At 39.7% G+C, this 25,281-nt stretch overlaps 1 protein-coding gene across 3 annotated transcripts in view; it reads right to left on the bottom strand.

The window, feature by feature from the left end:
• The window catches only part of TMTC1 (transmembrane and tetratricopeptide repeat containing 1), a 301,112-nt gene that overhangs the window by 153,546 nt on the left and 122,285 nt on the right, over positions 1-25,281 (bottom strand). The window contains exons 6-7 of one of the 3 annotated variants that reach the window (XM_011934097.1): positions 16,983-17,064; positions 16,063-16,166 (exon numbers count right to left, since the gene is read on the bottom strand). The exons of the other annotated variants lie outside the window; for them this stretch is intronic. Coding sequence (XP_011789487.1) covers positions 16,063-16,166; positions 16,983-17,064 — 186 coding nt within the window. The remainder of the gene's footprint in view (positions 1-16,062; positions 16,167-16,982; positions 17,065-25,281) is intronic. 3 annotated transcript variants of the gene reach the window in all.

Raw genomic sequence — 25,281 nt, 5'->3', positions numbered from 1 at the left:
ATCCCACTACTGGGTATCTACCCAGAAGAAAATAAGTCATTGTTCAAAAAAGCTACTTGCACACACATGTTTATAGCAGCACAATTCACAACAGCAAAGTCGTGGCACCAACCCAACCAAATGTCCATCAATCAACAAGTGGATAAGGAAAAAAAAAAAAAAAAGAAAAAAATGTATATACAGATGATGGAATACTATACAGCCATAAAAAGGAATGAATTAACAGCATTTGCAGTGACCTGGATGAGACTGGAGACTAAGTGAAGCAACTCAGGAATGGAAAACCAAACATCATATGTTCTCACTGATATGTGGGAGCTAAGCTGTGAGGATGCAAAGGCATAAAAATGACAACAGACTTTGGGGACTTGGGGGAAGAGTGTGAGGGGGGCGAGGGATAGAAGACTACAAATATGGTGCAGTGTATACTGCTCAGATAATGGGTGCACCAAAATCTCACAAATCACCACTAAAGAACTTCCTCATGTAACCAAATACCACCTGTACCCCGATAACTTATGGAAATTAAAAAAAACTTCCCAGAAGAATTCAAAGACAGAAAACTCAGAGTAGAACTAAGATTCTTAGGGAACCAAAACTAAGCAACTGCAAGAAAGAAAGGCAGCACCCTTCCATGAAGGCTACATGCTTTTCTCCTGGCTGCTCTGCTTCTCTTAGCATTTCTCCACCTCCACTCTCTGCTCAGGGGCTTCTTGTGCTTGTTCATAATGGAGGTTGAGCGTAGTTAGCAGTTCCATCCCCAGCATCTCCTTTTCTGTCATCTTCACACCAGTTGCCTCACCCTCAAGTTTCACATTTCTGACAGCAGCACCTGACTAGCTCACCTCATCTTCTGGAATCAACTCTTACAGGTCCAATCAACTCCAACTCCTCTGGATGCTTCAGGTCCCAGAGCAGACACCATTCACTGTGACAAGCCTTCAATATCATCCCTCCCCGGGACAGGAAGATGTCCCATCACACTGGGGCTTGGCACACTGCCCTGTAACTGTCCATGAATGTGCCCGTCCTCCCCACTAAAACAGAAGCTCCTCAGGAGCAGTGACTATGTCTGTCTATAATTATTTCCCTAGCACCCAGGTCTTAAAATAAATGGATTCTATGGGTCTTAAGAAATCAGCCTGATAATAAAATAATGCCTTAGAATCTGGAAATACTTGAGTTTATACTTTTATTTCAGCCTGGGGCAACCATATACTTTTCTACAACCCAATAAAAGATATCTGCTAGGCTTGCAGTTGTCCAGGCATGTAGCTGAGAGGCACAGATGGAAGATTCTGCCTTTTTGTAGCCCTCTTCAGCACCCAGTGTTACAGGCACTCCCTTCACACTGAAATACCCTCCTAAAGCTATGCCAGGCTTATTTTTTCTTATTTTGCATTAAACTACAATGAATGTAGTTAAAATGAGAATTTTTGTTACCATGGATAAATTATAAAGTGAATCTGAAATGTCATTAAGTCTTTCTGACCTTTTACATGTGCCATTAATACAGTAATCTTATTAATAGAGAGCTTCATCAGAGTAGAGAAAATGGATTTCAATGTCTGAGAATGTTAGCAACTTCTTACCCACATATCTGCAAAAAAGCAAATACAGTTTCTGCAAAATAAATACTGGGTTCATTTTTTTGCCTAAGGTATCTTTCTCTCCATAAAGGATTTAACATGTTTATTTCAAACCAATATACTTTCTCTCATTAAGCACAGGTTCAACATTCATTGAGGAGGCATGAACTGATTGCTGACAATGCATCAGGCTCAGGTTTCCAGGTCTCTATACAAGAATCCTGTTGGTCTATTAATGAAACGCATACAATATTAAAAATACCACTGGCATGTATGACATTTCCTAGTTTACAAAGCATTTGTGTATAAGGATTATTTGACAGCAAAATCTTTATGAAGTGGGCATTACACTCATTCTTGCAGCAAAGAAAATTGCCTTAAAGAGGCTGTAATTTATGCAATTCCCACTGCAAGCATATAGCAGAGTTTGCACACACATGACATAGTTTTCTGGCTCCAAATACAATTGTCCATGGCATCAAATGGTCTCCCATTAGCATTTCTTTATTAATGTGGAGAGGTGAAAGGAAATATGGTGGGTGAAATACTGGTATCTCATGGAGAAGCACCTGCCTGAGACCCTGACTCACTCCTTCATCAGTGAAGTCCAGAAGAACTGGAGTTTTCACGTAGTCCTAGCAGGACTGACGTAAACTAAAAATCCATATATAATCTTCTCTAACGACACATCAAACTGATTGCACTGCTGAAAATGTTTGTTAGAGCATCAAGAAATAGAATCCTTAAATAAAAGCTCAGGCTTGGCATTTTTTTCAGTGTGAAAAGCAATATTGGCCTTTATGTTTAAATGTTAGCAGAAAATATAAGAAGTGTCTCTTTAACTTTCATCAGCTTCTCTGGGATTTAGGATTGTAATGGAAATACAATATGTAGATTTAAAGGATGAGACAGTTTTCTTCAACAAATAATATGTCAGTAAGTGATCCCGATCTGCATTTTTCAGCAACCCATCCCTAGTCCCCAGGTAAAATTTCTACCGCCACAAGCTCCCTCACGTGACTCCCTCTACTCTCCCTTTTCTTGTGACAAATTAAATAAACTATGACCACATAGTTTCATTCTGGTTTGGAAAACTATGCTCATTGACCTTGATAACCTCTTTCATCCCCAAGAAGCTATTTTTCTATGAACATATTACAATACAAAGACATAATGGGGGTAGTATCCCAGACAGAGAACTCTTCAGCTACAGAGGACACAGTTTTTGCCCAGGGTTCTCAAAACAGGTGACTCCCCCAAGTCATGTAGGCCGCTGTTTGATACAAAGATTCTGTCATCCAATCTTGTGATCTACCCAATCAGAATTTCTGTGAGATGAATCAGAGAATCTTTATATTAAACATGTTTCGTTGATTGATTCTTATATTCACTCAGGCCTGGCCATCACAGCTCTAAAATACAGAACACCTTCAGCTTCATTTCGAAAACACATGTTTCTTTTTGAGACAGAGGGTCGCTCTGTCACCCAGGCTGGAGTGCAGTGGTGCAATCTCGGCTCACTGCAACTTCCGCCTCCCGGGTTCAAGCAATTCTGCCCCAGCCTCCTGAGTAGCTGGGACTACAGGCGCATACCACCATGCCGGGCTAATTTTTGTATTTTTAGTAGAGACAGGGTTTCACCATATTTGTTATGCTGGTCTCAAACTCCTGACCTCAGGCAATCCACCCGCTTCAGCCTCCCAAAGTGCTAGGATTACAGGCATGAGCCACCATGCCCAGCCCCAAAAAACATGTTTTAAGAGCCCCTATAGACATGTTTCGAGGGCTTTGTTAGATGCTCAGTCAAGAACAGAGCAGTTCATTTTGCACAGCTCTCTTTAAACACACAATGTATTATTTTACAAAAGAAACATTGTAATTCAATGTTCTGAGGTTATTATGAGATAGCCCCATGTTCGGGGCTATAAGAGATGCAACTACAAGGAAGACAGAGTCCTAGGCTGTAACAATCAAGAGCTAAGGTTTCGTGTCTCTTTGAAACCAGCAACCAAAATGGAAAGATGAGAAAGAAGCTTCTTTAGAACATGGAAGATATTGCGTGCTAGTTTCATCTTGTTATTTCCTATCTTCATCTTTTCCTACGAAGTAATACAAACCTTTGCCTGTATTTCTTAACAGCAAAAACAGACCTACCACTTAAGCAAATCTATTCTAGTTGTTTATCCAGGACCAAATCTCATGAAAAAATATGATGCTGAGAGACAGCCTTTATATCCTTTCACTGAAAATTCTATGTTATCTCCCTTCTGGATTTGAAAGACAACCATTTTCAATGTGATAAAGGCAATACTTCTTCCATCAAGTATAGACTTTATGTTCTATCTCCTTCAAACTGGTAAGACAAAACCAATTACTAGGCAGCAAAGCATGGCTGTGGTAGTAGAAATGATATTTCTCCTGCAGGCTCCAGCCCTATGCAGAAGTCATACTTAACTTTGGCTTTTGTTTTTATCCTTAATCCCAGATGTACAAGAGTGGAGGTCAAAGGATCACATTTCTGAAGATACTTATAGAAACAGAAGAGCAAATCTGGAAGCAAATGACACTTTTCGGACAGGACAGGTTATACATAAAATCTATTCTATCACTTTTCAAATGCAAGTCTATGAAAAACATGGAAGCAGAACCTCTGGGCATCTGGACTTCAGAACTTATACTTTAACGTGATTCCCTAGTGTTTTTGAGGCACATTCAGGTTTGACTACCTAGATGAGATAAATTCTTAAGGCCCCTCATGGCTCTATTCACAGCACAACTTTGAGTGGTAATTTACAAGAAGTATCATAAGCACCTATGGTCTTGGGTCTTGAAGAATATTTTCTTTTTTTTCTTTTTTTTTCCAGATGAGAATCAAATTCTAAATTGGCACAATTCTAAGGCGTAGTGCAATAAAATCTTCCCACCACTCAGAATCAGCTGAGCAAGACACAACATGGCAGATTAGAAGAGGCCACTCAAACCAGAGGCAGACAGAGGCTGCAGAGAGTGCTGCATCTAGAGCATATGCCACTCATGCCTCACCAGCCACTCATCCTTCTAGCTCCTCTGGCATGGGGTCAAGCAAGGAGCACAGTGCTGGTTCTAGGCCAGTGCCATCCCACAGAGAATGAAAGCATATATAATTTTCAATTTTCTATTAGCTACATTAAAAAGAATAAAATGAAACATAAAGAATTAGTTTCAGAAATATATTTTCTTTCAATGAATATATCCAAAATATTATCATTTCAATAGATAATCAACGTAAAAACTATTAATGGGATATTTTACATTTTTTTCTTACTAAGTCTGTGAAGTGTGGTGTGCCTTTACACTTCCAGCACATGTCCATTGAAACTAGCATTTGAAGTGCTAGGTAGCCATATGGGGCCCACAGCTCCTCTGGTGGACCGCACGGATCTAGACAATCACCTGTCTTCAGGCCCATCCATCCTCCACCTCTGCCCACATTCACTTGTCCTTGGTTTTATCTTTTTGGTTCTAGATTCCTACTCCAAACCCACCTCTCTCCCCTTGGCTGTAGCCCCCTCCACTGTCAAAATTCCCAACTACCATCCTGATTTGCCATTTTCGTCCATCAGTTTTACTGTGTGAATTCTATGCCTACTTACCCTCTTTTACCTCTTGTGAAAACTTCTGACTTTTGTTCCTATAGAAATTCCATGGGGGATAGGACAGATAGAGGGATTTAGATCTATGAGGGCAAAATTTTCTTAGTTGTTAAAAAAAAGCAATTTAATAAAATCTAAATTTAGAACAACTACAAAGAAGATAATAGACCATTCTTTGTGATTAACATAAATACAGTCATTCAGATTTCAAGCTATGAGAAACCAAAGGACAGAGGAGGTAAGTAAGAGAACCAAGCTGACAAAACAGGACTGGGGACAGGTGGGTCCAGGAAAAGAGAGTTCCCGTGGTCACCCCTGGCTTACGCCCTCACCACCTTTCTAGAGAACAAATGGAAATAAATATCAGAACCACACTGTACTGTATTTTTATTTTGTCATATATGTAATTGTGCAAGTTAACCAGATATTTCACAATATAAATTCCATCATTCTCCAGGAAGCATTTCACTGTTTTTATAAAGTTACAAGTAGACAGACCCTTGCAGATGGTTTTGAAGACAGAAAATTGGAAAAGGCATGCATGGGGAATGAGGTGGGACAGTGTGCAATAATAATTACAGTCAACTTTCTGGTGCCCAGAGTGGAATACCGGGTGTGTTACAACCTTCTCAGAAGGGTGGCTCCACAAGGCTTAATCTTTTCTAAGGATGCTAACTATAACCAAGGTCACCAGTCATTTATTCAACAATGTTCTAAGGATTTATTTTGTATCAGGCTCTGAGCCAAAGCCTCGTAAGATCATAAGATAATTTTAAGGGCCATCAGGTAGTTATCATCCATTGGGCTCTAAGCAAAACTATTCAGTATCTCAATCTACATTTAGAGCATCTTCCTACTTAACTTTCTTTTTTCTTTTTTTTTTTTTTTCTTGAGGAGTCTCGGTCTGTTGCCCAGGCTGAAGTGCAGTGGCACGATATCAGCTCACTGCAACCTCTGCCTCCCAAGGTTCAAGCCATTCTCTCGCCTCAGCCTCCCAAGTAGCTGGATTACAGATGTGCACCATGAAGCCTGGCTAATTTTTGTATTTTTACTAGAGACGGGGTTTTACCATGTTGGCCAGGCTGGTCTCAAACTCCTGACCTCAAGTGATCCACCCACTTCTACCTCCCAAGGTGCCTGGATTACAGGTGTGAGCCACCATACCCGACCCCTACCTAACTTTCTGATTTTGACTTCAGTGAACTGTCACCTCTCTTCCTGAGGTGAGACACCCGGGCCTCAGGTCATCCCAGCCATCTACCCTAGACCTGCCCTCTTGAGCAGTTCTCACACTGCAAAATCAACAGGTTCCCTCTCTCAGTGGCAAAGTCAAAGCATTCATTATTTCAGTGACCGGATCATGGTGAAATGTTAAGAAAACATGATCATATTCAGGAATTCACATGATAGTATAAATACGTGTACAGACTAGAAGGGGAAAGCAGTCAGTATAAGTTTTCTAGCAGAGAAAACTTTCTGAAGAAGCAGCACTGATCTGAGCCCTTACGAACAGGTGGGACGTAGACCTGCTAATAGATGCTGTAGGTAAACGGAAAGAATGGAGATCCGCGAGGGCCCAGGATTCTGAGGCGTTCAGTTCTGGTGGTTCATGAAATAGGCTTGAGGACCCTTGTTGATATGTGAATAGATAGGGAGAAAAATATATTATCTAAAAAGCTAGACCTGGAATTTCCTTCAGAGAGAAAATGATCTTCTTTAACATTTCTTGTTGTTGTTTCAAAGGAAAACACCACTGTAGGCTGTATCAGACACAAAACTATTTATTCATCCAGTCTGTCTGGTTTTCTTCTGAGGCACAAAGGGGGCTACACTTTCCAGCCCCTTTGTATTTGGAGGGGGTACGTGACTACTTCTGGCCTGCAGGTCTGAGCAAAGGTGCCGTGGGTCTCTTGAGGCTGAAACACTTGTAAACTGTGTGGTGGAATGAATACTTAATGATATTAAAGAATGGTTGGAAATATTTTTTTAGCTACCATGAGAATACTGTGGTTGTGTATTTTAAAAGATAGCCATATCTTTTAGAGATATTGTATGCTGAAATGATGATGACTGAACTAGCACTATAGTTGGAACTAGTTTCCAAACAGTTTGTGGCGGGTCAGGGAAAACAAGAGGGACTGTTAGTGGGTGGGGCTATTGATGGAATAAGATTAAGCATAGTTGATAAATGATGAAGCTGGGTGATAGGGACAAAGATGGAGCTCATTACACTATTCTCTCTGCTTTTGTAATACGTACTTGTAAGTTTCAATATAAGAAGTTAGGGCCCCTCTAACTTTCTCTCCCTCTGCTACACTGACTTAGCCATTCCAGATGGCAGGACTATAAAATGTAAGCAGCTCAGAACCCAGAGTCAACCGGCTGGAAGGCAACATCCCTAGAAAATTACTGGGCCCTCAGCCCTCCTCCTGTGAACAAAAAATTAAACCTTTTCATGTTCAGTCATTTTAATTTCAGAGCTTGCTATTACCTTAGCATAGCCTCGTCTCACCTGGGTGAGGCATAGGTGTGTGAGATTTTAGAGATAGTCTCAGGTGGCCTGTACTGTCTAGGGCTATATAAGAAATTGTTAGGAATTTGGACAAAGGAGGAACAGAAAATGAAGAACAAAAAAGGAGAGAGGTAGGGCTAAGGAAATAACCAAAGCAAAAAAACTTGCCAAAAAACAAAAAATAAAAAATGAGCCATCAACAATTCCCCAGTGGAAGAGATGCTGGAGGATTTTGTGCAAGATGATTAATGAAGTTACCTGTGGCATGGTTCTGTGATGTAACTCTGCTCTTTGTCTCCAGATTTCTGTAAAGTCCCTTGAACACAAATGCCTTATATGAGTGGTACTGTAGGGGATATGAATGTGAAAGGTCTATGCCCTCCTGTAAATTGGTTGGCACAAGAAAAGGAAATGAGAGTGGCCATGGTCTGTATAACAGGCACCAGATGTAGAGTTTAGCAGGAAAGGGAAACTTTCTGGTGCCCAGAGTGGAATACCAGGTGTGTTACAACCTTCCTAGAAGGGTGGCTCTACAAGGCTTAATCTTTTCTAAGGATGCTAACTATAACCAAGGTCGCCAGTCATTTATTCAACAATGTTCTAAGGATTTATTTTGTATCAGACTCTGAGCCAAAGCCTCGTAAGATCGTAAGATAATTGTAAGGGCCATCAGGTAGTTGTAGCAGGAAAGGGAAAATGGAATGGGAGATGTCCCATGAGAATATAAGGTTCTAGGGAAGCACATAAATCCGAAGCAGGGCAATGAACATTCAAGCAAGTGGGAAAGAATTTAAACCAGTTTTCTTTAAATCTCAAAGAGGAAGGCCCAAGATGATATTGGGGTTCCATAGTTGCATGCATTTTAAGCCTATCACTGCACTGTGTGGGTCATTCTCATGACAGAGCAGAGTTACCGTCTCCATACCAGGGTGCATAAAAGCACATGCAGCTGAAAATGTCTTAATGACAAAAAGCAAAACAAGGATATATCCAGAGGTGGTAGGGCAAAGTGGCCTTCAGAAACAAAAAGGTAAAGGTAGTTTGATGTTCATAGAAGCAGCAGGCCTATGACAGCAGAGTCAATCATGCATTCATCCATCAAACAGTAAACAATTATCATGGCTCTGTCCTGTGCTCAGCACTGTAAAACCTGCCAAAGACACAAAGAAAGATAAGATATGGTTTCTGCTCCTAAGAAATTCACATTTAAATGGGACGGAAAATTTGAGGAATAGTCTATAACAATAAAGTGTAATGAGATAGAACAAAAATATATCTTCACTGGGTGCAGTGGTTCATGCCTGTAATCCCAGCATTTTGGGAGGCCGAGGAGGGCAGATGACCTGAAGTCAGGAGTTCAAGACCAGCCTGGCCAACATGGTGAAACCCCATTTCTACTAAAAATACAAAAATTAGTTGGGCATGGTGGTATACACATGTAATCCCAGCTACTCAGGAGGCTGAGACAGGAGAATTGCTTGAACCCAGAAGGCAAAGGTTGCAGTGAGCCAAGATCTCGCCACTGCACTCCAGCCTGGGTGACAGAGTGAAACTCTGCTTCAAAAAAAAAAAAAAAAAAAAAATGGCAATGGCCAGATCCCTTACTCTTCATGGATCCTAATGGGTGTAGGAAACCACTGACCTTCTAAATATTAATCCAGCTAGAAATATCATTTGAAAATGACATGGAGGACCTGAGGAGAGTAAACTGTGAGGATAGAGACAAATTAAGAAGCTATTTCAGGAACACAGGCCAGAGACCATGAGGGCCTTCAGGAAGATGGTGGCAATGGGGATGGAGATAACTGCATGAATTTCGGCGATTAAGAAGAGCAGTCACAGGACAAGGGGACTGCTTGGATGAGAAGAATGAAAGAAAGGAAGTAGTCATTACCAATCATGACTGACAGGTCGTGTGTTATGGACAACTAAATGGACAATTGGGCCTTGGGGAACTTGCTTATCAAAAGAAAGTTGTGTGATAAAGACACAATGTCTCCTTTGTTCTTTAGTTTCTAATTATATGGTTCTTCTCAAGTGGAAAGTAGAAGCATTTACAATTCAACTTCATGCCACTAAATGGATCCACACAATCTCAATTAATTACAGGTTGGAAAAGTTACTGGTCAGTCACAAAGAACTGACTGACAGCTAATACATCTGAATGTCTGGGTTAAAAAGGAAAGGCAAAAGATTAACGGCCTTGTCACCAGTGTATCCTGAATATTCCATCATTGGAATAATGATGATCCAACTCTGTAAGGAATCTACCTTACGTCTTGATATACCCAATGGTCAAGAATAAAAAGTCAAATTCTAAATGGCTTCCAAATTGTTTCCAAATTCCAAATCAGCTGTATCAAAGTACAATTTTTTAAATATTAAAAACATAATCTTCATACAAATACACAGCACAAATTAAAGGTTTGTGTAACTCATAAACATGGGAAAAAGATACTTGACCAAGAGAGTTCAGAAAAGAATTCGCGTTAGGCAAAGCCTTCTTAGATATAGAAGATATACATCTTAGAAACAACAAAAATAAATTGGACTTCATCAAAATAAAAAATTTTCATGCTTCAAAGGACATCATCAAGTAAGTGAAATGACAATATACAGAAAGAAAGAAAATGTGTTTATGAATTATAGATCAGATAAGGGACTTGTATCTTGAATATATTAAGAAAAATGTTACAACTTGGAAATAAAAAGACAACCCAATTAAAAAGTGAATAAAGGATCTCCATCCACTTTTCTCCAAAGAAGACAGCAAGAGTCAGTATGTACATGAGGAGATGCTCAACATCATTAGCCACCAGCTAAATATAAATAAATCAAAACCACAGTGACATACCATTCCCTACCCATTGGTATGGCTATAATAAAACACACTGTCAAAAAGACAAATGTTGGTGAAAATATAGAGATTCTGGAATCCTCACGTACTGCTGGTAGGAATGTAAAATGGTGCAGTTGCTTTGGTAAGTAATCTGTCAGTTCCTCAAAAAGTGAAACACAAAGTTAACATTTATAATCCAGCAATTCCACTCCTAGGTACACACTCAAGAGAAATGAAAACATACATCTACACAAAAATTTGTATATAGCACCATTATTTGTAATAGCCAAAAAGACGAAACAACCCAAATGTCCATTTTTATGAAAAAAAAATGAGATGTATGGTATAGCCATATAATGGAATGCTACTGGGGAATAAAAAGGAGTCAAGTATTGACATATGCTACAACATGGATGAACCTTGATAACCTGCTAAATGAAAGAAGCCAGTCACAAACTTCCACCTATTATATGATTCTATTTATTGTATTGTATTGTATTTTATTTTGATGGAGTGTTGCTCTGTCACCAGGCTAGAGTGCAGTGGCACGATCTCGGCTCACTGCAACTTCTGCCTCCCAGGGTCAAGCAATTCTCCTGCCTCAGCCTCCTGAGTAGCTGGAATTACAGGCATGAGCCACCACACCCGGCTAATTTTTGTATTTTTAGTAGAGACGGGTTTTCTCCATGTTGGCCAGGATGGTCTCTATCTCCTGACCTCATGATCCGCCCTCCTCAGCCTCCCAAAGTGCTGGGATTACAGGCATCAGCTACCGTGCCCGGCCATATGATTCCATTCCTACATACATGTTCAGAATAGGTAAATCTACAGAGACAGAAAGTAGACCAGTGGCTGGTGGTCTATTATAAAATAAATATATACACATATACAAGTTGAATTTAAAAAATTGGGATTTTTTCCAGTCTTCATGAAACAATGTAGGGGAATGAGACTGGCAAATCAGTAACAATTTTTTTTCCAATGTGATGCAAAGCAATAAAACTAATATTTTAAGTTTTATTTTTTCCACTAGAGAGGAAAGAAATAATCACACCTATCAGGTTTCTGTACATTAAATTCTAAGATGACAAAGTTGTAAAATACAATAAGCAGCAAATAATAAGCCTACCAATGTTGCATTCCTCTCAGTTTGTCACATAATGTTCTACATTACTGTGAATGTCACATAATCTTTGTTTGTTTTGTTCCCATGTCTTAAAAATTTTGCTTAACAAAGATATTTCATAAGCATACCACAATGATTTTGAAGCTCAGTGTAAGCAGAAAATGACAGGGTATTCCCTCGGAGTTAAACACACAGAAATAGATAATGTAAAAGAGTGAATCTCACAAGTAAAATCATTTGAAACAAAGAAGGCTTGACCAAGCTACTCTTAAAAGTTATTAGGATTCTTAAAAATTACATGTAATTAATAGCCCTAACAACTACTAAATGGAAAAAGAAAAGCTAAACTGAAAACTCTCACCTGATAATAACTTATTATACCTACTTTAAAATGAGAAACAATACTTGCAAGACAGAAGCAAAAATGCTACTGAAAGATGTGCAAAGTTCCTAAATTCAGTAAAAGAGATGAAACATCAAGGAGCCAGACTGTCAAAACCACATGACAAGCACGTGGTTACTCACAACAGACTGCAGACACCCAGCCAAATCACAGCTAAACTGCACAGCTGCTAGGAAGGAAAGAAAAGCCAGTGCAACCAGGAAGCAGACCAAGATAGTCCACTTTAAGAATCACCAGCCTACGACAGGACAAAGAACTATGCAAGCTGAGTAGGAACTTTACTTGGGAAAAGAATTAGAAACCATTTTCTAGGTGCTCAAAAGAGTCAATTCTAATGTGGCCATCTCAGATGAATGAGTAAAGCCATTCATAACAAATGTCAGTGAAATTTCCCTGGTTGTATACATACACACACACACACACACACACACACACACTTTTTTTTTTTTTTTTAAAGATAGAGTCTCGCTCTGTCGCCTAGGCTGGAGTGGTGCAATCTCAGCTCACTGCAACCTCTGCCTCCCCGTTCAAGCAATTCTCCTGCTTTCGCCTCCCAAGTAGCTGGGATTACAGGCGCCTGCCACCTTGCCTGGTTAATTTTTGTATTTTTAATAGAGACGAGTTTTCACCATGTTGGCCAGGCTGATATTTTGTATTTGAAACACAAGAACAGAAAGATGTTTTTCAAAAGAAAAGAAAGGAAGAATATAAAGATATGGGTATTAGGATATTCTATTCCATCACTTTTTATTAATTGAACTGCCTGAGTTACAGTCGCTTGCATGGATTGATTCACAGACAGAAAGTCCTGGACAAAATATGTAGCAGATCCCTTTGAAAAGTATATATATGCCTTGGAAGTGAAAGGCAGGTTCTAGCAAATGGCTCAAGGTACTAATTTTGCCACAGGTTCCACCAAAGAATTGGTTTTTTTCCTACCAGCAGGGATAAAAAACCCCACCATCTAATGCCCCTGGCCCCTAAAATGTTACAGCTAGGAGAGCTGTGAGTCAGATATCAATGGCTACCTTTTCCTAACACCAAGGACCTTGGGACAAGCACTTATTTACTTATGACATGAGATAGGAATAAAATAATTGCTTGGTGAATTGACAGCAGTATGTTCTCGTTCTCCTCCATCTGTCTCTTTTTAACTGTACATCTTAGTGTTTGGAGACTGGTAAGCTCAGGGAACAGGCTATGTCTAACTACAAAGATAAGTATGAATGCTCAAATTCAGGAGACAAGAAGTCTTGGAATGAAACCAACCCAAAGCTAAAGGAAATGTAGCCACTATGCAAGAATATATGGCAAAATTGGTTTTTCTCTTATAGACAAAAGTAGTTATTTGAGGAGCTACAGAACACAAGACAGTATATTAGTGAGCTGGCACAGCTAAAAATATCTGGATGAGCAGCCCTGGAGATTCTGAAGGCCAGGGAGAGATACCTAAAAATGGTGAGTAGATTGCAACATTAACAAAAACCTGGGCTAGAGAAGTCAAGCTTAATTAAAGGATATATTAAACAAGAATTTTTAAAACATAAGATATAAACAACAATTTATAAAGGTTCTACACTGCTGAGAAGGAGTAAGCCAACACCAGAAGTTGGATATCACATTATTTCTGAGAGCATATTCAAGATTTGTTTAATACAAATACATGTTGGAAGTAATGAAAACAAACATGACATAGTTTTTATTATAAAAATGTGATAATCATATTGGAAGATAGCCTTTTAAAATGGGAAATAAAATAAAGAAAGAGAAGAAAATACTGGAAATAATTTTAAAAAGCATACAAGGCAAAGAAAGTAGTAGAAGTTTATTAATTCCAACATAGAAGTTAATTGATGATATAAAGGAAAGATCACTGGCAAACATAAAAACAAAATCTAGGCTGGGCATGGTGGTTCACACCTGTAATCCCAGCACTTTGGGAGGCTGAGGCAGGTGGGTCAACTGAGGTCAGAAGTTCGAGGACAGCCTGGCCAACATGACGAAAACCCCTCTCTGCTAAAAATACAAAAATTAGCCGGGCATGGTGGCATGTGCCTGTAGTCCCAGCTACTTGCTTCTCTGAGGCAAGAGAATCACTTGAACCAGGGAGGCAGAGGTTGCAGTGAGCCAAGATCACGCCACTCCACTCCAGACTGGGAGACAGAGTGAGACTCCATCTCAAAAAAACAAAAACAAGAACAAAAACAAAAAATGAAATCTAACAATCTGTTGTCTCTAAGAGATACAAATAAACTAAAATACAAATGCTCCATAGATCAATATTTAAAATTTATCATTTCTCCACAAATACAAAACAAAGTTAAGGTTACTATCATTAAAATGATATTAGATAACATTAAAGATATGTAAAACTATGAACATTTTAGAAGAGTGCATCTTAATTTTTTATATTTTTAACTTTTTACAGTCCCCAGGTCTTTTATTTATTTTTTGATGTCTATTATGACACAAATTCATAGGGGACAGGTTCCAGCAGGGCAGGCTCCATTCCACTCGTTCACAAAGTGTGCTTCTTCCTTCCTTCTTCTTCTGATCATTTTCTTTCATGCACTTCAGGAAGCTATCTCGGCTCTTAGAGTGCTTAATACGCACATTAAATCTCTTGGCAAGAATCTTGCCCTGAACTTGTTTGTTTATAACAATGCCAACAGCAGCTGGGTAACATTGTAGACTCTTCCGGTTTTGCCATGGAAACATTTGTGGGGCCTTCCTTTTTGAACAGGACCCATTCCCTTGATGTCAACAATATCACCTTTCTTATAGATCTGCATATATGTGGCCAAAGGAACAACTCACTGTTTTCTAAAAGGCCTAGAGAACATCTATGGGATGCCTCTCCTCTTTTTCTTTGTGTTCCTCATCACAGCAAATTATTAGAAGATGGTGGCTCCAGCAGAAAGAAAGGCATCGCAATTCTTAAAACATTATAGCAACAATATATTCTGAAGGAAGGTATTAAAACTGTCAAATATAATTACATCTGAAAGCCTCAACTGTACATCACAGCAAATAAAATAGTTAAGGGCTTAAATCCTATTCAGTGAATCAGAGCCACTGATCAACATTACTTCCTGATCCAAACCCCTCAGAACTCTTAAGAACAAATGGAGTGATTAGCTGTATCTTAGCAAAAACTGTTGTTCATTTCTATTTGTCACTTCCAACCACCCCACTTATTTTATCTTACAAATGGTTATGATATCCAGTCAACCACTGTACACTTCTCTGCACATTGTTCTGTAACATTCAACATATGTATCAATCAATAGATAGTTATTATTGATAAGTGACTGCTATGGTTTAGATACGGATTATTTGTCCCCAACAAATCTCATATCGAAATGTAATCTCCAGTGTGGTAGTGTGGAGGCCTAGTGGGAGGTGCTTGGGTGAGGAGGGCAGAACCCTTATATTAGATTAATCACCTTCCTTGGAGGTAACTTCTTGCTCTATTAGTTCCCACAAAAGCCAGTTGCTAAAAAGCCAGTTGGCACCTCTGCTCTCTCTCTTGCTTCCTCTCTCTCTATGTCATCGCTGCACATGGTCAGCTCACCATCATCTTCCGTCATGAATGGAAGCAGCCTGAGCCCTCACCAGATGTCTAATCTTAACTTTCCAGCCATCAGAATAGTGGGCCAAATAAATGCTTTTCTTTATAAATTACCTAGTCTCAGGTAGTTTTTTATAGCAACCAAAAATAAACTAAGACAGTATCCAGTTAAATATTTGTTGAATAAACAAATATACACCAAAGGAAACAACAGCAGTAATACTGCCAAAACAGTTTTATTTATTGAAAACAATTTCAAATGTATAGTTTCTTTTCTCCCCACATGAAGGACAGACCACAATTCTCAATATGCAAAGTCAGCCTGTAATTTAAGATTACTCAAAATTATCTAATAAATACCACATTTTAAAAAAAAGTACTTATACTAACCTTGTAAGAATGTAAGGCGAAAATGAAGCTGGATTATCCTGCTCTGAAAAGAGGGGCATAGATCCTCCCATTATCCACAGACGGAAGTACAAAATGACAAGCACCTTCAGAGAATAAGAAGATTCAGTGAGATTGCCACCAATAATCTCCACCCTTTTTGCATGTGCATTCTGTTCCTCTAACAGGGAATGAAGTCAGTTGCCCCTCCCCTTAAATCTGAGTTAGTCTTGTGGCTGGCTTGTATTGACCAGCAGAACATGTAGAAGGTACCTTATGTCACTTCTGGACCTAATCTTTGGGAGGTGCAGCAACTTTTAGTTTATTCTTTTAGAAACCAGCTGCCATGTGACAAGGAAGTCTTGACTACCCCTCTGGAATAAGAACCCACAGGGAGAGGCCCTCGGGGATGAGATATCACGTAGAGGAGAACCAAGATGACCTGGCTCAGATGATAGCTGAATAAACTTGATTGAGTAACCTCAGCCCCAAATCATGATGATCAGAAGACCCGAAAAGCTGAATACTGCCCAAACTAAAGCAGATAGGGCCAACATAGGGTTATTATATTTAAGCCACTAAAGCTCGGGGTGGTTTGTGATGTGGCAATAGACAACCGATACAGCCAGGATTGCACTGCCTCCTCTTGAGACAACTCAGTCGCAGCATCTTGAAAAGGACTCATAGAATACTACAGTTCACATTGTCCACATCATCAAATCCACATATCCCTGGAATGCTTTCATATATACCTTTGGACGCTTTGTAACATTATGGCATGCCAACTGTTTGATCCCAGTATCATGATGTTAGAGCCTATTGCTGACTCTACTAAATAATCTGAATTACATCTCTGAGCTGAGATACAGTGAAAACACTTCTTACCAGATATTTCAAAAGTATATATATATATATATACTTACATAACTTAGGACCAAAATGGCCCTTTTTAAAAATGGTCTCATGGTAAGCAGGAAATTTCTATTGCTGCTTGCTCTCAGATACCTAAAAAGGGAAAGAAAAAAAATCTCAGATAAGTGTGTCTACCAGACACAATGTTCTCCTTTCAAGGTGAAGACACTGCGGCTCTGAAGAAGGCTGCAGAGAACAATGCTGAGAGCAGGGCCTCTGCAGCCAGAACACCTGGGTTTCCATTCCCAGTTCTGCTGCTGCTGAGAGACCGGGAGACCTCGGGCAAGTTTCTGAACCTCTTTGCACATCTATTTTACTCACTTATAAAAGGGAGACAATAATAATATCTACCTCACAGGAAAGTTGGGAGGAATAAATGAGATAATATCTAGAACAGGACTTAGCTCTGTTAGCTATGAATATTATTATCCCATCGAATCCCAAATAACCTAGTCATTTTGAAAATGATACAGTTACACTGGTCACAGGGATAATCTTTAACAAAATAAGAGTTTATTTACCTCCTTAATATAATTTGAAGGCTCCAATGTCTTCCACCCACAAAATACCTCACAAATCTCTTACCTCTAAAAATAGAAGATGCCAAGGTTATAGGAGTTTAAGTAATTTATTTATTTATTTATCCATTGAGACGGAGTTTCGCTCTTGTCACCCAGGCTGGAGTACAATGGTGTGATCTCGGCTCACTGCAACCTCCACCTCCTGAGTTCAAGCGATTCTCATGCCTCAGCCTCCCGAGTAGTTGGGGTTACAGGCACCTGCCACCACGCCCAGCTAATTTTTGTATTTTTAGTGCAGACAGGGTTTCACCATGTTGGCCAGGCTGGTCTTGAACTCCTGACCTCAGGTGATCCACCCATCTCAGCCTCCCAGAGTGCTGGGATTACGGGCGTGAGCCACTGCACCCAGTCAGTTAAGTAATTTTTTTAAGGCAACAAAGTTATGAGTATCTGTGTTAGGATTACAGCTCACTGGTATTCAGCGAATAATTTTCTCACCTGCCTGTGGTTCTCGGAATCAAACTAGGTTACAAGAACGTCAGCTTCTAGAGGGGCAGGAACCTGTGTGGAACCTGCCCTGATGCAGCTTACTCAGTCATAGAGTGGGAGCTCTGGATATCTACATATAAGACATGTGGTTGGCTGGTTTTTTTAAAAAAAAAGATGATGAAAGGGAATCAAGAGAAGCTATTAACAAACCCCAAATAAAAACATAAAATAAGTCTTAAGTCATTTTCACCTACATGCAAAATTCTTCACAGAAAATACAGAGTGGAGGGGGAAAACAAAAGTCGAATCAAATCACATAAACCGCAAGCATTTCCCACCTCATCCTTATTTCCTCTACCCCCTTTCATTGTTTTTTTGCCTTTTCTTAATCCAATTTTTCCTCAAAGCGGTTTTCCCCTACAAAATTTGCATTAAAATCTGCATGAGGTCTCTTCACACAAAGGGAATGTTCTATAAGGGGGAAATCCTTTTGTAAAACCAGAGTGGGTTAATATCTCACAAAGAAATGTCTATCCACCTTGAGGATTGCTTACAATGGCCGGGTGAGGTGGCTCACGCCTATCATCCCAGCATTTTGGGAGGCCGAGGTGGGCAGATCACGAGGTCAGGAGTTCGAGACCAGCCTGGCCAATATGGTGAAACCCCATCTCTATTAAAAATACTCAAATTAGCCAGGTGTGGTGGCAGACACCTGTAGTCCCAGCTACTTGGAAGGCTGAGGCAGAAGAACTCCTTGAACCAGGGAGGCGGAGGTTGCAGTGAGCCGAGATCGTGCCACTGCACTCCGAGGAGTCCAAAAAACACAAAAGAGAGTTGGCTTTTAGCAAGCTCTGGACTGGATCCACCCTCAGGCACTGCATTTAAATCCCTTTCATCTTCCTTAGCTGCCAACAGAGAGCTTGACAAGGAAGAAAGCCAAGGATACTGTCAGCTCTCACAAGCCACGGGGACAGCTACTGCCCCAAAATGGGCTTTAGGGGGTCCACTGCTTCCTGAAATTGTGCACACAAGATTTTGTGTGTATTTTTCTGAGGCAAAGTCCTTGACTTTGATTTTCAGTGTCAACTGGTTCTGCATTGCCTAAAAGGTCTTTACCTGCTAAGCGTCCTTCTCTCAGCTCTGCCTCTACTGTGACTATTATTTTCAGGCCAACTCAACTACAACCACCCTGTTTATTTCTGCTATTCCTTTTCAGGACGTTATCAATGGCAGCAGAAAGGCAAAGAGAATGACTGAATGGAAATGGAAAAGGTGCTGGGGAGGGCTGGAGAAGCAATACATCCGAATACAAAGGCACTTTCTGGGGTGATCTGCTTCTGGAAACTTCTTTTCTCAAGTTCCCTCTGTTGATTGTTTCTTTTAACATAGTGGAAAAATTAGCAGTGGTTTTCCTTTCCATAGAACAACAAAACACAAAGTTTAGGATATTTTTTCAATGATAAAGTTAGGTAAATTCTTTTTTGTTGTTGTTTTTTTTTTTTTTTTGAAACAGAGTCTTGCTCCTGTCGCCCAGGCTGGAGTGCAGTGGCATGATCTCGGCTCACTGCAACCTCCGGTTCCCGGGTTCAAGCTGTTCTCCTGCCTCAGCCTCATGAGTAGCTGGGATTACAGGTGCCTGCCACCACGCCCAGCTAATCTTTGTACTTTTAGTAGAGACAGGGTTTCGCCATGTTGGCCAGGTTTGTCTTGAACTCCTGACTTCAGGTGATCCACCCACCTCGACCTCCTAAAGTGCTGGGATTACAGGTGTGAGCCACCTGTAATCCATATTTTGTTTCACTGAAAGCTTGCTATGATGGCTATTTCACTAAGTTATATTTGTAAAGTGTCCCCTGGTTTAGAAATTCCTGGGGAAATTCCATTTCCTCAAGAAGCTAAAGGCACCAAATAATTTACTGTTAAAATGTAGCATCCCAATGTAATGAAAGCCTAAATTGGCAAAGAGAGCAGTAGATGAAAAAGTAAAGATTACCTCTGCAAGATTTCTATTTCTAGTTGTTGATCAATAGTAAATGAGAAAGTAAGCCAAAATAACATGCCTCTCTTTTTTGGTAAACACTAGGTCAGAGGCTGAGATCCCTAAGTTCAGACAGGGAGCACTCTAAGGGCTAAATTCTCTGCATCTTTTCCTCTTCCCCTACCCTCACCAAAAATGAACAAACTTTCCCCATCAGTCCAATAGACATGATCTGTGAAGTAGAACCAAATAAAAATACTCAATACTATTAACAGCAATAATAAAAATAGCAACAACTAATATGTGCCAGACACTAATCTAAGTGATTTGAGAATAGTAACTTATTCACCGCTTACAACAATTCCATGAGGAAGAATATTATAATTTATTTCTTCTAAATGAGGAGACCCTAAATCTGTAAATAATACTTAGCTATGACATGAGATTCTCTCAGCTATTCATTTCAACTATAAGAGAAAGTACCTAAAATTGTCTTCAAATACAATTTACTATGTAAATGCTATTACTAATTTTTTCTAATTCCAGTTAAGTTCTCCATTCTTTTCCTTGCAAAGCCAGAGACCAAGTCAACAACAAAACCAGACCACTGGTGAAACCAATAGAATGAGAACTAAGGGTCCAGGGTTCTATTCCTCTGTTCCCATCTAACTTGTCACATGATGTAAAATAAATCTACCTGAGCTTCACTTCCTTCCTTTATTAATGAATGTTAGACTAAATGGTCTCAGGGTCCATTTCCGGTCTAAAATATTGTGATCCTTGGACGTTCTCATCAACTGATGACACCAAAACTGACCAAGGAAAAATGAAGAAACCTACCCAATTTCAAAAACAAAAAAAGAAAGGAATGTCAAGGGATTCCTGAAGAGTCAAATATTAACTGACCCTTCACTTGGAGTAGGCCCTTAATAATTTGCAGTTGCATATGAAAAAATAGTTTAACATTAATTGAGGTTATTGGCATCGAGGTTATTGGCATTGTAAAACTATAGTTGCAACGACTTCTGATTCTTGCCAAATAAAGGCAAAAGATTAAGGTTAGCCATAGTAAATTCCCTAATCTACGCTCCCACATACCCAAGTTTTCTGACTATACACATCCACCATCCCAGTACATCATGTTAAAGTAGAGTTCAAGTTTACCTTCCATAGTTATTCAGTCCTCAAATCCTATTAAGAGATACTAGCAGAAATCAGAACAACTAGCCAGCCATAATCATCCACCTACCCATAATCTTGAGAGCTAAATAAATGCTTATTATAAATCAATGACCTTTGTTAACACAGAATTATCATGTCAATAAATAATTGATCAGATGACAAAGATTCTTTGACCAAAATCTAGTCAGATTCCTGCTCCTAGGCCCATCTGTGCACTTTCTTGTACAATCCAGTTTTAGCAAGAATCCCACTAAATCAGTTTAGCCAGAACCCCCACCCCCACCACCCTCAATATCTTCTGATCACTGTCAATATCTGATCTAGTTCTTTATCCTCCACCATCTCCTAGGAGATGTCTCATCACTCTGGCCTGTCTTCAGGAAGAATCCTATTAGGTCTATTTAGCCAGAATTCTCCCTTATTCATGATGTTTACTCACTAATTTCCATCCACTGATGCTCCCCCAACCCACCACACCCTGTTCATTGGCTATAAATTCCCACTTGTCCATGCTATATTCAGAGTTAAGCCCAAACTCTCTCCACTGCTGCAAAATTCCATCACAGTGGTCCCTGTATCAATGCAACAGATCCATCCTCATCTTAAATAAAGTTTTCCTTACAGTGCTTTAACAAGTGTCATTTGAATATTTTTAACACATACAGCAAGATGATCAATAAATGCTTACTGAGCCAAATCAAATTGTAAACATCTACCCCTTCTTTCTTTCTTTTCTTTTTCTTTTCCTTCTTTTCCTTCTTTCTTTCTTTCTTTTTTTTTTTTTCTTTTTTTTCTTTTTTGAGACAGAGTCTTGCTCTGTCACCCAGGCTGGAGTGCAGTGGCGGGATCTCAGCTCACTGCAAGCTCCGCCTCCCAGGTTCATGCCATTCTCCTGCCTCAGCCTCCCGAGTAGCTGGGACTATAGGCCGCCACCATGCCTGGCTAATTTTTTTTGTGTGTGTGTTTTTAGTAGAGACAGGGTTTCACCGTGTTAGCCAGTACAGTCCTGATCTCCTGACCTCGTGATCCGCCCACTTCGGCCTCCCAAAGTGTTGGGATTACAGACGTGAACCACTGCGTCCGGCCTACCCCTTTTCCTTTTCTGTGTTTTCCTTACCCTCTTGTGGTAGATCAGGGTACAAAATAAAAGTGCTCACAGCTTGGAATGTGGCAGCAAGTTGGAAGAGGAAAACCGCTTGAATAGTACTATTTTCCTTATCCAGAATATTGATGACTTAAATGAAGATATGAAATTAGTCTTCCCAGCTCTTCTCAGAATCTATAAACACCTGATAATTTTTACCTAGATGTCAGTTCCAGGTAGCAAATATCTCAGATACAATGAATTGTAAGTGTTTAACATTATAGCAACAAATTATGAACAGTGATATGTGAAATTCCTTCTAGAACATCAATCTTAATTGACTTAACTTCCTTTGCTCTTTCAAGGCCAAAAGGAAGTTAATAAAGAGTCACATATTCAGACCAAAAAAGAATTTTCGAAATCAGAGCTTTTTCAATAGAAATTCATAATTACTGCTTCTCTTTGAAACCCAAGAAAAAAGATTTCTCAGTTGATCAGAATATAACAAAGACACAGCTCACATCAGAAAAAAAGCACAAGCTTAACAAAAACAACAAAAGAATTTTAAGTGTCTCTTGACACTTAACAATAAAGAAAACTTAAGTGTCTATGGGTTCTCTCTTTAATGTACTTTCCTTGAACCCATAAAGTGCCTCGTCTAAACCTTAATAAGCAAAGGCATTCCATGGAGGAGCCGAACAACCTTTGATGTCTCCTTTGATATTCAAATAAAGATTCTGAAGGAAAGGAGCTAACTATTCTAAGAAAACAATGATGCATATTTCAGTTCTATCTACTCAGAAACTCAAACTGACCTTCAATACCCCATTCTAAGGCTATGATAATTTTCCTTCCAGAAATTTTAAACTCTGAATTCAAGTCACTTACAAGAAAATAGTTACTTCAATTATCATATATTAAATGGTGAAAATGAAGACAAAGAAGGCATAGGAGAAAATAATTTCAGTTCTCTCAACCATTCTGCAAATTAAAGTTAGAGGTAGAAGGAATCAAAACAACTCACATAGTTTTATAGGTAAGGGGAAAAAATGATGCCCAGAAATGTTACTTGGCCTGCAAAAAGGTCATGATGCTTCAGTGTCAAAGGTCAATGAGTTTAAGCTTCATCAATTTATTCAGAGGACCTAATTTTTATTCTCTCTATGATTAACTTAGTTGGAGGCCTTAGTTTTTTATTTCTTCTACAACTAACAGCAAAAATTTCAGATATCACCCTTGTCTCTCATTAACAGTCCCAGGAAAGTTTCAATTGGTCAGTGATGGCGGGTACTGAATCCATTTAATAGGCACCAATCACTGTGCTAAGCACCTTACTATTTTTATTTCATACTAGCCCTGTGAGTTCATACTTGTCCCTGTCTTGTAAATGAGGCTGAGGAGGTACTTACTCAGGATCTCATGGTTGGCAAGAGGCAAAGGTGAGACCCAAATCTAATCCAAATCAAGCATTCACTGCTCTGTACAGCATAGAAGTAAAATAGGGCTGGTTTAGTCAGAATGTTTTCAACATAGATCATTGTTAAATTGCATTTCTGCATGTTAACAATACAATGACTTCTGTCTTAGTCTGTTCATGGTGCTGTAATAAAATGCCGCAGACTGAGTAACTTACAAAGAACAGAAATTTATTTCTTATAGTCCTGGAGGCTGGGGAGTACAAGATCAAGGCACCAGCCTCTGGTAGGTCTGGTGAAGGCCTTCTTGCTGCATCCTTACGTGGGAGAAGAGCAGAAAAGGAGGAGACATAAATTCTCTCTGAAGTCTCTTTTACAAGGGCATTGACAATTCATGAGAGCTCTGCCCTCACGACTTATGCACCTCCCAGAAGGCCTCACTCTTAATACTACCACAATGGGGGTTAAGTTTCAATGTGAATTTTGGAGATAATTCCACATTCAAGCCATACCAACTTTTTTTTTTTTCGTTGAGCCAAAGTCTCGCTCTGTCGCTCAGGCTGGATGGAGTACACTGGCATGATCTCAGCTCACTGCAACCTCCGCCTCCCAGGTTCAAGCAATCCTCCTGCCTCAGCTTCCCTAGTAGCTAGGATTACAGGCATGCACCACCATGCCCAGCTAATTTTTATATTTTTAGTAGCGACGGGGTTTTACCATGTTGGCCAGGCTGGTCTTAAACCCCTGACCTCAGGTGATCCACCTGCCTTGGCCTCCCAAAGTGCTGGGATTACAGGCATGAGCCACCGTGCCTGGTCCCAACTTCTAATTAATTAGAAGTGATAAAGAACATTTCAATATCTTCTTCAGTTCATAGAGTTCTACAATGAAGGCTTTTCATACAAATGAATGAAGTTAAGCAGTGCACATTTTTGAAAGTCCTTTTAATAAGCACCCTTTTAAAGGTTAACTCACGTAGTGATTGCTGCAGGTTGAAACAAAAGTGCCATCCATGTAGCATGGATTCGGAAATTCTAAGTGAGAAAAAATGGCAAGAAGGAGAATGAGCAGAGCTGGGAGGGTGTCACTGTGTGGCAAGATGGCCAACCAGCCTGTCCCACAGAGATAAGCAACCAGCAGAAACAGGGAGTGAGGCAGATGAGGATGCTCCAAGTGACAATGAAGCTGACACCCGAGGAAGATGAGAAGTGAATTAAGTGCAAAGAGATAGAATAAGATGTATATACAGAGGCCTAAGATTGAGAAGGCAAGCTCAGAGGGAGCAAGTGAAAGAAGTCCATATGGCTGGAAGATCTAATACTGGTACAGTGGTGAACAGAGAGACTAAAGTGGTAGGCAGGGGCCATTTCACCCCGGGACTTCACGACCCATTGTGGAGTTTAGACTTTATTCTGATGGCAATGGACAGTCAGTGAAGTGCTTAACACAGAGAGATAACCCCATCTAATTTACTATAGTGCAGTGTCAGCATTGCATGACATTGGTAGAGTGCGGACTCTGAAGTCCATAACAAAGAACAAGAGATCCAGTAGCCTCAGAGGGGAAATGGTGAACACCAGGAAGTAGATAGGTATTTTGGAAATTTCCGAGATACCAGATGTAGAAACAAATAAGAGGTTC

The sequence above is a fragment of the Colobus angolensis genome, unplaced genomic scaffold, assembly GCF_000951035.1.
Source record: "Colobus angolensis palliatus isolate OR3802 unplaced genomic scaffold, Cang.pa_1.0 Scaffold131, whole genome shotgun sequence".
Taxonomy (NCBI): domain Eukaryota; kingdom Metazoa; phylum Chordata; class Mammalia; order Primates; family Cercopithecidae; genus Colobus; species Colobus angolensis.
This window is presented reverse-complemented; position numbering and strand designations above follow the sequence as displayed.